Source organism: Apium graveolens, chromosome 10 (genome assembly GCF_009905375.1).
Source record: "Apium graveolens cultivar Ventura chromosome 10, ASM990537v1, whole genome shotgun sequence".
Classification (NCBI taxonomy): Eukaryota; Viridiplantae; Streptophyta; class Magnoliopsida; order Apiales; family Apiaceae; genus Apium; species Apium graveolens.
This window is the reverse complement of record NC_133656.1, coordinates 211,493,518-211,510,935: the sequence shown is the minus strand read 5'-3', so window position 1 is coordinate 211,510,935 and position 17,418 is coordinate 211,493,518. Positions and strand designations below refer to the sequence as shown.

Genomic DNA, 17,418 nt, shown 5'->3' with positions numbered 1-17,418 from the left:
AACCACATCCAGTATCTAATACCTAAGATGTAGAAGTAAATTCAATAACATAAATACCTGAATCAGAAGCAGTAACAACAACCTTCTTCTTCTTCAGATCCTCCAAATAAGCATGACAGTTCCTCTTCCAATGACCTGGTTTCTTGCAATAGTGACAATCACCAACCTTTGGAACACCACCTTTAGGCTTCAAAGCCTTGGTCGGATTAGGTTTCGGATTGGCATTCAATTTAGATCCCATCTTCCTCTTGCCTTTCCATTTACCCTTTCCTTTGGCCTTCCCCTTATTCATCATCAACATGGGAGCAGGGGATGTCTTTTGAACATTGGTCTTAGCAGTTTTCAACATAGCCAACAGTTCGGTGGGGTTCTTATCTATCTCATTCATATTGTAATTCATCATAAATTGAGAAAAACTGTTGTTTAAAGATTGCAAAATTAGGTCAATCTGGTGCTCCATAGCAATCGGGGCACCCAACTTGGCAAGATACTCAATATACCCAATCATCCTTTGAACATGCGGTCCAACCGGATCACGTTCTCCCTGCTTACATGCATGCAACGATTTAAAAGTATCAAACCTCTCCTGACGAGCCTGTCCTCCAAATATACATTTAAGGTGCTCAATCATATCATAAGAATCCATATTCTCATGTTGTTTCTGAAGTTCAGCACTCATGGTCGCTAACATGAGACACTGAACATCCGTGTCATCATCGATATGTTTCTGATAAACATTATGTTGAGCACGGGATGCTCCTTCAGTGAGAGGTGCAGGGCGAGGGATATCTATGACATAGAGCTTGCGCTCTTGTTTGAGTACAATCCTCAAGTTCCTCTGCCAGTCAAGAAAGTTTGTTCCTGGCAGCTTGTCCTTCTCAAGGACTGATCGCACAGAGAAGTTGTTTGAATTGATTGCCATTTGATATCTACAATGTTTTAAATACATAAGATAAATTAGTTTACAGATGATTATTAAATTATGTTCAAGTGATTATTCATATATATTCAAAATATATATCTCCCACTATTTTATCAAATTAATAGCCCTAACTATTAATTCAAAAAGAGTATTTTCTATATACTTTCTAGTGAGCCAAGATCCAAATTTTCACAACATTTTAGTTCAACTTTGGCTTTACTCCTAAAACATGATTCAATAAGGTAGACAACATTTGTCAATTATATCAACTATATAACTCTTGGATAGTTTAGTGGAACAACATTTATTCTTATTTATCCAATAAATCTCACCAAACTCTATGCCTCTAAGTTCACAATCCTATTATGGTAACTTAGTTAAGTTAAAACCCAAAGGTCTAAAAAGTATCATATACTTCAACACGCCGTCCCACGATAGATGGGAGTACTTCGCTCTGGAGAACCCACTCTTTATCGATCTAGGGGTTAACGCGTTGGACATATTGGAAGGCATCTAAATAACTTAATATAAACATTAGGGTTTTGTTAGTATTATAATGATCATGATCCCATCATAAAGAGATCCCCAATTTTTCCTTGAATAAAATACTTCAAATCAATACTCGTCAATGGTTTGATTTCCAGGTAGTGGAGGAGTCACATCGGTCTCGCTTAAAACCCACAGCCTCACAAGTTCTATGAACCCGTTGTTGACAAAATCGCCCCATGTCGGAAATAAAGAAGATTCGTATTTCATTCCGTGTTTCATAAACACGAGAATCTCATAATCGTTTGTAAATTTTAAAATCTTGAGTCGTTACAGATTTTATCTTGTTTAGGCATGGCATGGGTGACATATCTAATACATACATTCATGCATGATTAATCTAATTAAAGCATGCATCATTAACTATTCTATACATACATTCATACATCAATATGTAAAGTACAATAAAGTAAATGTGTTTGGTTATGGCCCCATCCTATTTGGTCTTTATCAAGCTCATGATAAAGATCAAGGTCAATCTAATGTGGTGATGGAAATAAATACAACTACTTTTTACATAAGTCTTCTTCTTTTTTTAGACTTCTTGTATGCCTCGTCTTCTTCTTTGTTTAGACTCCTTGTATGTCTCGTCTTCTTCTTTGAATCACCTCCATTGGATAGCCTTCTTGAGTCTTCAATTCCATTACTCGATTGAAAGTAAAACTAATCTAATGAACTTACAAGAATAACTCGAGTTACATTCGAGATTTATGATTACAAAGATTGACGACATGCAAGTCGTATTTAAAACCAAAACCAAAACCATTACACTAAGGTCGAAAGGCCATAACCATCCACCATGCTCATACAATACATAGAAGCATGTTAAAACACATAATATGATCTTAACATATCATATTATCCATGATCTAATCATAAAAAAGGACAAAAATCAGAAAAATCAGAATCAAATCAGAAAAATAAGAATTACTGTTTACGGGCAGTAAACGACATCAAACGCCTTACAGACGAGTCGTTGATAGCTTTAGGTATCAGTTTTGTTCAGACGCTCGTTTACCTATAGAATAGGGTATTCGTTTGCATAAATCGGACACCAGACCCAGATTTCAGCAAATCTGCAGCAGCCAATTCAGAATCCGTATCTAATATGATTCTCATAATTAGAACAAACATAAATCATGTATATATCAGTATATATACAGATTACATAATCATCTTATGATTATACAACTCACATGAATATCATATATTCAAAAACATACATATACAAGCATATCATATCAACATCAAATCAAGGCGAATCACGTACATGCTCATATATCGAAAACGGTTAAACACATAAACGAATTAAAAACTTTTCGCAAGTAGCTCTGATGCCATTGAAGGGTTTTTTAGCACATAAACTCTACGAAAACATAAATTTAATTCTTAAAAAATCGAAACCCTCCGTAGGATCCATGTAAAAAATAATATTTAATTCGTAGTTCAGTATGTTTACCTTAAGAAGCTTTACGTTAATGAAAAGATGGAGGTCTTGAATGATCACCACGTAACCCGTCGCTGGAACGATCTACGCCTTGAAGGTATCCACACGAATGATTGCCCGGAGGATGGGAGTGTACTAGCACGTTCTTGAGGCCGCCTTCTTGCTCTCTCTATCTCTCTTCAAGTTCTAGGGTTTATGTTTTATCAAATAAAACGTGTAACCCTAATTCTATTAGAAAAAGATATTATATAGGTAAGAGCTATTGGGCCTCCAACCCTAAACTTAATTTTAGAGTTATTATTATTATTAAATTCTAAATTCTAATTATTGTATTATTAAGTCTCACTTAATCATCCAATAACTTAATTTCGGATTTAATATTAAATTCGAATTTCCTATTTATTTAATTAATTAAGTCACACTTAATTAATAACAAATAATTCGAATTACTTACATTTAATTTAAATCTGAATTTAAATTAAATAATCCTCCAATCATTCTTTGTGCGACCCTTTAGGTTATTATTACGTTGGCAGCAATTTTAAATCTAATTTAAAACCATAAACAATGAGCGACATCTAGTAATACATCATTGTTACCCAAGTAATAATAATTAAATCGGTGATCGATTAAACCTTTTATGTATAATGTACAATGTACTATAATCCTTTTAACCATATATTATAGATTAAACTCGAGGCATGTTATGTGTCATCTTCTTCATAATTTAATCCAGGTTTCCTTGATCGATGAGTAGACTATAACATCAAATCAACATTTGAGCATGGCCATGCATTTCATAGTCAAACTCAAACAAGAGGCCAATAATATCACTCCTAAAATAGGAGGGTTAAATCATTTCTAGATCATTCATATTTCTCATATGATTCATAATATACCCAATATACACTTTTATCATCACCCGGTCAAAGGTAACTTTTAATGCAACCAAAGTATATTAATTCTCATATTGAAATATAATGATTTCAAGTCTAAGGACCAATACATCATTATCCCTGTGAGAATTACTTATGACACAACAGACATGTAGAATCTCACATTGGGTCTTCCAGCACCATGTATATAATACATGTGCCTGTGTTTTGACTTTAGTATCACTATACCTATGATCAATGAGATGTGATCACCAGTCAACATTCACAATAGTCTTAATGCATTATTATTATCCCTTAATAATAATACTAGACCAGGGATTTTTAAAAATATCGATACTATTCTCATAATCTCATTTCTAAGTCACTTACTTAGAGATATAAAATTACATATCATATTCCAAGGACATTTATTAATCTAACATCTTATCGCAGAAAATAAAGATATAATAAATTACTAAAGAATAATCCATATAATCAGAATTAATAATCCAAATATTTCATAATATAAACATAATAGTGTTGTCTCTAGGGCACAAACACTAACAACGCCTTCTCACGGATGGACATTGGCACACAAATAATATATAACATACTAAAATAATAATAAAAAATTCTTACCTCATCCACCAAATTGGTTCCGCTTGCACAATGTCTACTAGCTTGATTTTTGGCACACTGCCATTTTTTTAGTGCTCTCTTCAACGGTGTCCAGTGTGAGTCAAGAGCAACTTTTGAACGAGGTTCGGCATGAGGATTCTCGGGAGTGCCACACCAATTTTTTGCATAATCCTCATGAATTCGCCCCCATAAATTATTTCTGTTTGAATATCGACCGGTGATCGGATCAACAGATTGTCGAGCCCACGAAACACATAATTGTAAATCTTCTGAAAGGAGCCAATTAGTACCCATAATATGTATAAAAATATGAAAGAAAATGAGATTGAAAAGTTAAGAATATGAGTACTATAAAATTTTGTGTAAAAAATGAATACAAAAGAGGTCATATTTATAAGTAAAAATATTACCGTTAATAATTAGAACGTTATATATCTAAACGTTAATATTACTGTTTGTAGCAGTTATAGCTGTCTGATTATTTTACCTACTTTAATTATGTAAATGAGGCGGGCCCCATCAACTGATGCCCAACAGTTACTCCTTTAATTATTAAAGTTTGTATTGATGAATCAAAGTTCTTTTAACAATTGATGATTTAATATAATATCGGGTGTATATGATTACTCTATCAATTCATTAATACAATCAATGAATCAACTAAAAATATTGTTGCGGTGCATATGCTCTAAAAAACACGTCCCCTATATTTTTGACCGCTAAATCATCCATAAACGAACAACCACAAAATGAGGTTTTCACAACATACAATTTAAGTTCAATTTTGTTCACATGTATGCCTATATATACTCATCCGTATTCCAACGCTTATGCGTGATAATTTTTTGGAACATTTATCAATAGAAATGATGTATATCAATAAAAAATGATGACAGAAGAAAAAGGATTTAAAAGAGAGAACAGTACTGACAAATCAAGTAGCAGAAAACGTATAATCAATCAGGATTCTTGAAGGCACAAATCAACAACGAAGAGCCATCAATTTCTTGTTCATTCTTCTCTAATTTATCATCATCTAACCACAACCTGTAGTCCAGTCCAGTCCTTGGCCTAAACATGAAATGTGCATTGCCTGATTTGGGATTAAATAACCAATCATGAACATCCCACATCATGTCCACCAAGCATCCATCTATATATACACTTTCATTTCCCCGGAAATTCCAATGCAGATTCTTAACCTCGATCACATTCTTCTCATCGATATAAATCCCTATCATCAACTCCTTCTGTCCCTTCTCCTCTGCAATGCACTTGATCACAATGTCATGACTCCTCCCCTTGTCGAAAAACTGAGCCTTTGTTGAATACACTGAACTTCCGGATAATTGTTCACTCCGCGAAACTAATCTAAATTTTGATTCAGAACTAATCCTCGATATTATTTTATTCACCTCTACGTCCTGTTTATCCCCGAGTAATAGTATTAGCTCTGAATTCAACAATAATGCCACATAAAATCCACTCACAGGATCAGGTCCTATATCATACTTAGCTGTCGCAAGGTCCCATAAAATTTCAATCCTAGTATCGGATGATCCAAAAATTTTGTTACCTTTACTTTTTCCAAAATACAACTTCTTCGCGTAGAATCTGAAAGGAGAAGACGGATGATCAACGATACTAATAGTGAATCCTTGGTCCATGACACTGCACCAGGTGACCGTGACAAATAACTGGATTTGGTTAGAACACTTGAGTCTGTAGGTACATTTAACTGTATCATGAGTTGAAGAGATCATGTTCATTTTCGGAGAAAGAATAGCAGCCTGTTTCGAGTGTCCGGAGCAATACGAATCAGATACTTTAATTGCATGTTCACCATAGCATCTTGATAAATTTCTCATCTTCAGAAACGCAAAAAAAAAACCCAGAATAGTACAACAGAAAAGCTAAGAAATGTAAAGCAATTTCCCTGGAATAAAATGGAGGGTCTAGTCCTTAGAGTTGGAAAGGATTATAAAAAGCATAATTTGTAACTGTAAGTAAAGTTAATGGCCAGAAATGGCGCATTTAATACATTTTTGTGATCTGAATAATAATTGTGATTATGGGCTATAGAAAGCAAAAGGCAAAGACCATAACAGAAAAAAAGATTATAGTACATTTTCATTTGTGAGATATAGCAATTATAATACGTATACATACCATAATTAGAGTTTGACTTGACGACATCACAGGTACAAAATTAGGGTATTGATTATGTATAATGTATCCACTTAAGCTGTTAAGTACGCGGGTCTGAGACATGCACAATATACAAATTTCGTACCAGGTCCGCAGGTTGTATTCTGAATCTTAATTTTGTGTGCCGTTTCTTTTTTCTAAATGTTCGATAAAAATGAATGAAGAAATAAATGAATTGGGTAAATAAACTACATGGGCAGCACAATAAAAGAAGAAGAAGAAGGTTAAGTACTGGTCTCTGAAGTACATTGTATGAACCGTAATGACAATGTACGACGCAATTTAGATTCAAAGGGGAAAATGTTAAGATTATAAAATTGATTCCAAGATGTCCCCTAATTAATTATGATATGAATCAGGTCAAAATGAACCCCTGCAAACAATATTAATTAAATCATTTCATGAGATCACATTAATCACATCATATTATTTTGGAATAATTTATTTATCCAATTTATTACCTCTAGCTCTACTCTGAAAAAAAATTGAATTTATTTGTTAGTTCATAAAAATAAGTTTGAAGAAAAGGCGTTATATTATTATGAAAGGCAGGTTATAATATTTTGATAGTGGAGTCAAGTTGCAGATATATCAGAGAATTTACGTGCTTGAAGATGGGCAAGGAAGGAAGGAAGGGATTGCAAACATGCCTATCCTAATCTAACGTGGATGATGAATAATTGATGGTGATTGTACACGTATGTATTGGGTCCAAAAAGTATTAATCTTTAGGCAACGACAATCCACCCCCAAAACTCTTCCTCTCATTTTCATTTCTTTCTCATCCTACATTTCCTATTTCCACCCCCTACTTATTGTCATTTTTCGTGATTTATATATAGTATATTTGAAGTCATTGAGCTTTTATCCATATACTCAACATTCATGACACACGTTTTCTTCAAATAATTAAGAATATTATAGGAGAAGTTGCATTATATTTTTCTAGGGAAAAACAAGTTGCCCTGTCTATAATGCAATGATCTTCTTTTCCACTTGATCAAAAAATATTTTTTCACAAAATTTCGATTTTAATAACATCTGTAATTTTCCAAACTGGGAATATTAAAAAAAAAGGTATAGTTGATAAAATCTTCTTTCCTACTGTTTTTATAGAGATTTTTCGAATGTTATGTATGTACTTTATCAATTTAAAAAATAGAAGGATGCGAATCACGTGACAATTGAAATTTTTATATACCGTCCTTGTTAAAGATTCTTTTTCTTTTATTGATAAACGTCCTTGTTCAATATACTGTGACGTCAAATATATTGGCCTATTTAATCAATATAACTTTGCTTTGTTTTTGTTAGCATGGTATTCCTAACAAATTGCGGTTGATAAAATATGGAACGAAAATCATGCAGGACAAGGATCAATTTAAGTTAATTATCATGAGGGGCTGGTAGTAATTTTCACCTGTTTTTTTTCTAGTTTACTCGTTTTTCAACTTCAATTTCATGATGGATACTTCTATGATATTAACAGCCATTACATTTAGCCAAGTTTAATAATACTACTAAGATTAGCCAACATTTAGACAAGATTGTTGTTGAGGGGCAAGGACATGATAGTTTTGAATATTGGAAAGCTGAAGGCCTTCGGATCATAGATACCGAAAAATACGACACTACACCTATTTCTACTCTACTGGTAGTTTGTACTACATATCATTATACTTTGCATTAGTAATAGTAACAAATATATTTCAAAAGTTGCAATAAGAATGCTTTTGCAGATTTGAACTACAAAATTCTAGGACAAATAACAGGTATTTCGTACACCAATGTCGAAGGAAACTGTTTTGAGTACGGAATAAGACTAGACGAAGGTTATCGTGCGAAAAAAACAACTACCAACTTGTACACATCTAGCCAGAGATGAATCTTTCCTTCAGATGGAAATGATGTTTCAGTATCAATGAATGGCATGCTGATGTAACAGAAAATTAACTTTAAAAAAATCTTGTGTTCTGCTGGGAACTTTTGAAATAAACAAATAATGTTCCTGTCAAGTACAAACTCATTACCTGACTTCTAAAAGTTTGATGCCACACATTCCACTCGACTGACTTATCTATGTTTGACAAGTGTTCTCCCTTTTCTTCTGAAAGGAAAAAAACCCTAACGGTTCTTACATAAGTAATCCCCCCACCCCCTGAAAAAAATTTGTTCTAATAGGAGGCATTGCTTAATACTAAAAACATATCGATTCTTTATATTCCTTTCTACAAAAAAAATTTATGATTACAGAAGAACTAAAACCAGGTGTTGCCAAGAAAACAAGTACGAAAATTTAAGCAGAAGGTGTGTTCGCGTGAGTGCTCATGTGAGAAGGGCCATATGGGTATTGAAATAGGTGACCTGAATGCATTCCGTTTGTGGAGCAGCCAACGTCTCATTATGCATCACTTTCCTGCAAATGAAGGGACCATTCATCCATAAGAAACAAATATTTACACAGCGCACACATCTGATACAAAAATAGCAAACTTCAGACATATATTTGATTTTTTTTGACAGGCAGTAAGCCACAAAGTAAATACGTAGAATGAGGATTAACCGCTTTGTACTCGAATGTCAAGAACTTTGCAATTGTCATATGCATGAAAAAAAATGTCCGGTTGTCATTAGTTGGTTCTCTTAGCAAAACATTTGCATATATAGCGAGATATGTCATCATATCTCTTCATTATAAGCTAGCCAAAGGCAAATACTATTTCACATTTATCAAGCAATTATTCATGAACAAAATCATTTAAGTGTGCTTGCTTGTCCTGTATTATAATTTTACTGAGATATCAACCTAGTCATAATTTCTATAAAGTTGTTAAAACAGCAACGTGACAACTCAGATAAAAAATCTTACCACTTTTACATCATTAGCTAGACCCAAATCATGAAGAGAACTCTCTGATATACAGTTAGCATGGACAATAGGACCCTTTTCTCCAGTAAAACTTGTTATCACACTTTGAGCTGAAAGAGTCAAGTAAACAGCTTCTTTGAACATCCATCGATCTATTTTTTGACTGTAATAATCTTCAAACAGCTCCCCACATAACACACATACGCAATGGTTTTCATCAGCAGGAACCATCAATAAACCACCACTCTCCAATTCTTTATCAGAAGCCCCCTTCACGTCAGTGACTTCATCAGTAGAAACCTTTTCTTGAATCCAATCAAGAGAACTGACATACCATCTCCGACTACCTGAATCAGCATTTTTAAGTGTGTGCCACTCCATATGTCTATCAAAACTTTCTTTAAGTTTGACTTGAAGACCACAAATACTGCACTTGTGTGGAAGATCATGAAGGAGCTCATCAACTACCGAAGGATGAGGCACCCGAATTACATCTGGTTTAAACTCAAAACCGATATGACTTTTAATGTCATTAATGCTAGATGCATCCAAGCTAACAGGGCTTTTGGTAATGGGCTTAGACTCAGAAAGTTTTTCACAAGTGGATGAGGGTGCAATAGCTGACGAAACTGGGAAAGTGGAACCTACCTTAGGAGTAGTCACGATTCCTGGAATCTGATTACAGGGATCAGCAACAGCCTGAGGTGGAGCAGTTGATTCTTTTTTTGATGCAGAAATCAAGCCCTTCGCCATTAATGTATTTAAGAGGCTTGACATTGGATTAGATGTGGCGTTTTCCGCGGTTGCAGTCTGTTCCGAGCCACTACTTACGGTTGAAGAGGGCGGAGGTCCGCGTGGCAGCGGGGGACATTCTGTCTGTCTTTGGATTGAGGTAATAATCGTGCTTTCATGGGATAATGGCCTTGCATTAGTTGCTGAAGCAACTTTGACCTCTGATTGCGTTGGAGAAATGCCACTGGGTAGAGAAGGCCGTGACGATGTTTGTGAAGGCAATGAAATAGCATTCTGACTGCTATTTTTGGGCATGTTGCCAATGCCAGAATTTTTACCAAGTATTCCACTATCCATAACAGCAGTCAATAAATGACTCGCATTCAATTGTCCTAGCATTTGCTGAGCAAGATGACTGGAAGAACCAGATGAAGACTTCACTACTGTTAAAGGGTTTTCCTCCATTGAAATCTGGGGTACTAATGGTTTGCTGGATGGAGCATAAGGATCATATTGTATGGAATCATTTTGCAAAAATGGATTTTGATGCCTTTGCTGAGACAAGTTTATGTATGGAGAGCCCTGTGAATTTGAGGTTTGCAAGTTCTGAGTGCTCCCTCGATGATCGTTCCGGGTTACTGTCTTAGCAGACATAGGCAAATTCTGAGGGAACCGCCTATGCAGTTCGATGTCAGCATGAGGCAGTGCTTGTAAAGGTTCTTCACTGGTTTGATGTTTGGAGAGGTAAGGCGAGGAAGGATGCTGGTGCATTGGCGATTGTCCAGATGGTGATGCAGCCTCTACAGAGTATCTTTGTTGTACTGCAGATCCAGGGGACCCCGGTACCGGGAAAGACGTCCTGACCATGGAATTTGAATTTGTTGACAACCCACTCAAGGAGGCAGCTGAATACCCTGAACTAGTTTGACTGAAACCGGAATAGCTTAACCCGAGGCTTGCCCGCGGCCCAGTTGAAGCACGAGTTCCAAGAGCAATTTGGTTCCTTTGTTCAGACAGCAATGCAGCACTGGAAGCTTCTTTGTCAACACTTAACCCAATTTCATGTAGAATTTGAGGCTTCAAAATAGTGCTCTGAGTATCCTACAGGTGTCATTGTATTAGCCATGGCAACGAGAAAATAAGTAAAAAAAAAAAAATACAGTCATTTGACTTGTGTCTGCTGAGATGAAGAATTACTGCAGTTCCAGTCAACTATATATACATATATAAGTTCATACATATTTCTAAATTTCTGGTAAACTCGTAGACATATATAAAATAAATTTACATACTTTACTTCTTTCACTTATGGCAATTAGTGGATTAATATAGAAAAAACCTACTGGTGGTCTTTCTGCTGAATTGAGGGATCACTGTGGTTCCAGTACATTTAACGTATTTGGTTCCATTAGTAAAGAAAATGGTAGCACTTGTAATCATACCCAGATTTATAAATCCCAGGAAATGTTAGGTCCATTTATGTCAGGTTTCAGGTTGCATTTTATATATTTAATAGATGTAATGATCTTTCTTGTCAACGCAGATATTAAATAAACAAAAACACTTTTTCAGCTACCTAGGAACAGCACATTAAAGCTACATTTCTATAACCAAGATGCATCCATCTAGGTGCTGCCAAGTGCCAAGTTTGAGTTACCAGTTAAGTTATCGCATACTGAAACGTAGAGAACGATTATATATTAAATGGGGCAACGAGAACCAAACAGTACCAAGTATTTTAGAGAGAGAGAAGGATTCAAGACTTCAAGTATTTTAGATATACTGAAGCAATATATGAAAAAAAATGATTTCAAAAAAATTGTTGGAGGGCAATGGTTTAAATTATGGCGCAATTACACATTCTCACATTTGTACACACTCCAGTTATTCACAGACTGCTATTAATGTAATACTAGTACACAACCAAACACCATAACCAAATACCAAACACAAAATGAAGGTAAAACAAAAAAAACTTCACATAGCCATGTTACCATGAAAATCAGAACACTGCAAAAAGGTCCAGATAAATACTTTAAAAAAATGTACTACTAACATACCAGTCTCTCAGAATCATCCATCAACCTAGGATCTCTCTTTGACTTCCGATTGACGCCATAACTTGTTGATCTAGAATTTACATCATCCCACGTGTACTCCTCTTCTTCAGAGTTCTTCCAACTCCGATCAATCTCAATGCTGCTTCTACCACTGACAAGGTTGCGTGCCTTCTGCAAGTTTGGGTCCCTGCTTGCAGATTCAGAGCCTAAATAATTTGTATTCCCAAGCTTGACATTAGAACTATTTATTCGGCTGGATGTTGTCTCAGCAATACTGCTGCCAGATCCATACCAAGACCTATCAACTACTTGTTCTGAGATCCTATCACTGGTCTTTTTGATACCCGAAGCTGAGTGCCTTGCAAGCTCAGTGTTATAATCATATGCACCAAATTCCAAACTGTTTTGCTGAAAAGATCCAGTTCCGACATCTTTTGGAGGATGCTGAATATTCTGTAACATAACAACTTGTTAAGCAACACACAATTATATACAGGACATTTTTGATACTCCAGAGTCCAGCTATTGTTTCTCTTACATGCATCTTAAGACGAGGATCAGCTCGTCTTGCAACATTAAGGCTGCTTGTCCTCAGAGATTTTTCCACATCAGCAGGAGAGCTTCCACGGCTCCCATTTACGTTTGTGATTGTTTCTTTCACCTTCAGCGGTAATGGATCAAGTAATTAAGAAAAGGTAAGTACAAGATGCATTAAAGAAAATATAACATATAAAAAAAAGAATCCAGCTTAAGTAATTGGCAGTTGCAAAAATTTCCATGGTTTCTTAAGTATAGGAATAATTACTCTTTTACGCAAGTTTTGATATATGCTCACACATTAATACCTTTTACCTCTGTGTTTTTCGTTATTATTTAGATTATCTACGGTAGATTTTTATTTTATTTTTTAATAAAATATATAGGTTAATTTTTTTTAAAAAATTACTTAGGAATTTCAACAACTTCCAATACATTCCAAGAATTTCCACAGAGGACAGATCTTCACTGATTAAGGACAAGGTTATAGACAAGGATTTATGGAATCAAACAATAAAAGATGAGCTTAGGGGGGTTAAAGCCGTAGAAGGAAAAAACATATTTCCAAGAATTTGACAACCCAGGAAAGAAGCGGTTGGATGACTACCCGTAGCATGACTAGTATTTCAATGTCGATGATTAATAAAAGTGTAAATAACAGATGATAGAAATTCTTAATATTCTTTACTCCCTGTCCCATTGGGTTCTCCCCATTGGGGGACGGGGAGTTCGGCACACATTTTAATGCTACTCTAAAATTTAATGTTTAAAGTTTAATACAAAAAAATTAAAAAATAAATTACGAAAGTATACTTTATATTCACCTTAAAATGCATGTCGAGGATTGAAAAAAGCATATAGTGTATTGAATGGGACAGAGGGAGTACATAGTAAGAGATCAGTGAAACAAATTTTATTTTTATCACTGCCATAATCAAACAAAGGAAACTCCTTTAGCATGACTAGTATTTCAATGTCGATGATTAATAAAAGTGTAAATAACAGATGATAGAAATTCTTTATATTCTTTACTCCCTGTCCCATTGGGTTCTCCCCATTGGGGGACGGGGAGTTCGGCACACATTTTAATGCTACTCTAAAATTTAATGTTTAAAGTTTAATACAAAAAAATTAAAAAATAAATTACGAAAGTATACTTTATATTCACCTTAAAATGCATGTCGAGGATTGAAAAAAGCATATAGTGTATTGAATGGGACAGAGGGAGTACATAGTAAGAGATCAGTGAAACAAATTTTATTTTTATCACTGCCATAATCAAACAAAGGAAACTCCTTTAATTACTCTACCACCATAAGCTACAAAATTCCTTATAATTTACAAATACTAAAGAAACAGCATAAGATATATAATTTAATCTTTTAATTTCTTACTCCACCATAGTTACAAATGATAGAAGAATAAATGGACCAATCCACAACAATAGGAAGAATTTGAATTTTATTACCTTGCTTGACTGTTGATTCTGCCTTGCCTCTAAATACTTGGGATTTACATGTATACTTTGAGCTGGTCGCTGAGACTGTGAACCCGGCTTAGACGCTCCTGATGCTGAACTGCTGACAGCAGGCGGAAGCCCAAGTTCTTTTTCTATAATCTGAAGCGATTGAGGAGGAAATACATTTCTCCAGGTTCCAAATAGATGCCGCATGCCAGGGTGTACTGCTGGATCAACTTGCCTATATGCCTTGCAGAAGACCTATATGATTGACCAAAAAAAGCTAAAGCTTAATAGTGATATCAGGCAGATCTAATATATACCACTCTCGAAGCAATCAATACTAAAATACATATTTTTCACACTGAACATGAATAAACCAGTAAACTTTATTTCCGCCCGAGGAACATAGATATAGACGAAGTCATCCTCAATATTATTCTCACAAATAGCCACACTAAAGATAATGACAGAAATAAGAACTATCACACAAATTACGTGACCAGACTACCTTTTTTCTAAAATTTCTTCTTATGAAATTTTTAACAAGACCAAATGACTAAAGTCTAAAAAAACCTAACCTCTGGGAGTCTGGAAGCAAAGTACTTTATGTAATCCCTCCCAATGTTCTTCACAATACTGTCTAACAGATATAGAGATGGGAGTTTCTGCTCAGTTGGAACCTGTTGATAAATTTCAACTGTCAGACATGTTGTGCATCAGCCTACAATCCGTGAAGCTGATTGAATAACTTACAAGAGAGTATAGTAATAAGGTAGACATATAATACAGTACTAACAAAGAAACAGCATGAACATCATTATTCATTTTCACCAAAGAACCATATCAGACAAGTACTAAATATACTTACAGCAAGGACTTAAACTTAAGCTTAGCACTACATAAAAATTATATTACATATTACATATATTTTTGAATATAACATTGAGCATATAGAATGACCTAAGATCGCACCAACATATTTGTTTGATAATCTACGATCAACATAAATTCTAGCAACTGATAAAGAATTACTAGTGATTATAAAAATATATGCATAATTTAACAGCTTCAAACGTTTGGCGACAACCATTTTATCAGCAAGGAACAATAACTATTAATCTAGTCACTTCCATCATAAAAAATTCCAATGCATACTCTTCATCAGCTATCTCTCATTGATCTAGCAACTGTTGGACAAAACAAACATACTCCAGCATACTCCAATAGCTACTTGGATTGGTATGCTATATTCTAAGCTTGATTTCCTTGTACCGTAAAATAGAATATACATATAATGCAATAACTCATTTGACTTGAATTCTACAATGGAACATGTATGCATGACATGGACAGACATCAGCATCATAACAGGAAATAAAGCTCAAGCATCATCAGGAAAAACATGAGGAACTTAAACATCAAATAAATCAAAATTCTGTGTCTTCTCAGAAGGCTTTCCAGGCAAAAAACAGAAGGATGTATGGACCTTTGCTGTCATTGTAGAAACTAAAGACCTGTACCCTGGAAAACCTTTTTTTTTTTAACTATGTACCAGAAAGGTGTATATACCCTGATAGGTGGTAATTACATGTGTTGTGCATAAAAGCCAACTTTAACAAACTTCTTTTCTCTGAGCCTCTGACTGTACATAATGAAGAAGATGGAAAGCACTATTGTAATGGATAATGATGGCATTGCATGAAAAACGAATTGTGAGGGGGATTTAGATGTCCTTGGTTGTATACTTTGAACCAACAATAGGACTACATGTTCATTTATGAATTTACGAGTTTCACTAGACCACCTAGCCACCAAAGTGCATATTAGGTGAACACACTGATAGGTCAATAATAGCTTACTAAAAATGCACTGAAATTCGAGGGAAAAAAAAACAAAACCAAAAAATTAAAGAAATAAAACAAAAATGATCCATTAATCCAAATTTCCATATTTCACATGTAAACAGACATTCTTCATCAAATGACAAGAAAAAAAAAATTCTTGCCATCCATTCACTTTACAATCCGACAATAATGACAGTATCACTACTAGTAAAACTGGAATCACAATCACCTCGAGAATGTTTGAGCAGATAATCGAAGCAATAGCCTTGGCGGCGTGCAAACTTTCTCCCGCAATAATAGTCAAATTAGTAATAATCGGCTTCGAATTAAACGTGAGCTCCGCAAGTGCAGTCCGGTACTGACTAGCTAACTCCTGAATCGATGTATCATTACCACTACCTTCCAGATCACCTCTACCTCTCGATTCCGGCTGCGATTGAGCGAAAGCACGGCCACGATTAACAACTTGTTCATCTAATCTAGGTCTTTTCAAGCCTATATCTCTCGATCTATCATATGATCTACGAGAATTCTCCATTTCCATAGATAAATTAACACAAAAACACAAATTCGCAAATCAAAACCCTAATTCTACGCCTAATTAATGAAAAAAAAATCCAAATTAGATTCGGAAAATGAGAAATAGAGTTATAGGCTTCATAGATGAGCCTTTACAAACAAAGAGCCTAATCATAACAATACAAAATGAAAAATTAAATTTATGTATGTATAGATTGACTACAAAAAGCTGGATCTTAGTTTGAAGCTTGAATACTTGTTGTGTTTGAATCAGCTGCCCCAGCTAGGGTTTTATCTCCGCCCTTCATAGAATTGTTTTGTGGCTCTGTGTGTGTATAAGTGTGTGTATTGTTTTGAGAGGAGAAAGAAGTAGCGACTTGCGACGTATATATCCGAAAAGATATAGAATTTCGTGAACGGGCGGCGGGCAGGCAAATCTGTAGATTGTCTTTGTAATAATGGGCTTGGTTTATGGTCGATAGGCCCAAGTTCAAAGTAGTGTTTGACAACCCAGCCATAATTGAAAACAATTAAAAACTCCATTTGTTGGTAAGAAATAATATTATTTAGCTGGTCTATTATTTTTATTTTTATTCTTGAAGAAAAACGAACTTTCATTAGTATGGAAAACCTTTCGAAATAGTCTTCACCAAACAAGAACGTGGAAATGAGAATACACTGTAGCATTCCAATATTATTTTACACTACGCGCGGCGCAACAGTGAGACAATTACATAATCAGGTATAGTAAGAACAGG

General features: G+C 34.8%; 2 protein-coding genes across 3 annotated transcripts; both read right to left on the bottom strand.

Moving 5' to 3' along the window:
* Nucleotides 1-5,385: 5,385 nt before the first annotated feature.
* Nucleotides 5,386-6,297, bottom strand: LOC141691753 (uncharacterized). The gene has a single exon (XM_074496511.1). It carries the CDS (start codon nt 6,295-6,297, stop codon nt 5,386-5,388), a length of 912 nt encoding a protein of 303 aa, XP_074352612.1.
* Nucleotides 6,298-8,565: 2,268 nt separating this feature from the next.
* Nucleotides 8,566-17,088, bottom strand: LOC141693534 (polyadenylation and cleavage factor homolog 4). 2 transcript variants are annotated; one of them, XM_074498673.1, is made up of 7 exons: nt 16,371-17,088; nt 14,876-14,977; nt 14,304-14,555; nt 12,837-12,959; nt 12,299-12,751; nt 9,507-11,330; nt 8,566-9,053 (listed from the first exon to the last, which is right to left on the bottom strand). In XM_074498673.1, exons 1-7 carry the CDS (start codon nt 16,683-16,685, stop codon nt 9,039-9,041), a joined length of 3,084 nt encoding a protein of 1,027 aa, XP_074354774.1. In that variant the 5' UTR covers nt 16,686-17,088; the 3' UTR covers nt 8,566-9,038. The 2 variants fall into 2 exon arrangements, with proteins under 2 accessions (XP_074354774.1, XP_074354773.1); XM_074498672.1 differs by having other exon boundaries at nt 8,567-9,053; nt 9,507-11,339; nt 16,371-17,087.
* Between the last annotated feature and the right edge of the window lie 330 nt (nt 17,089-17,418).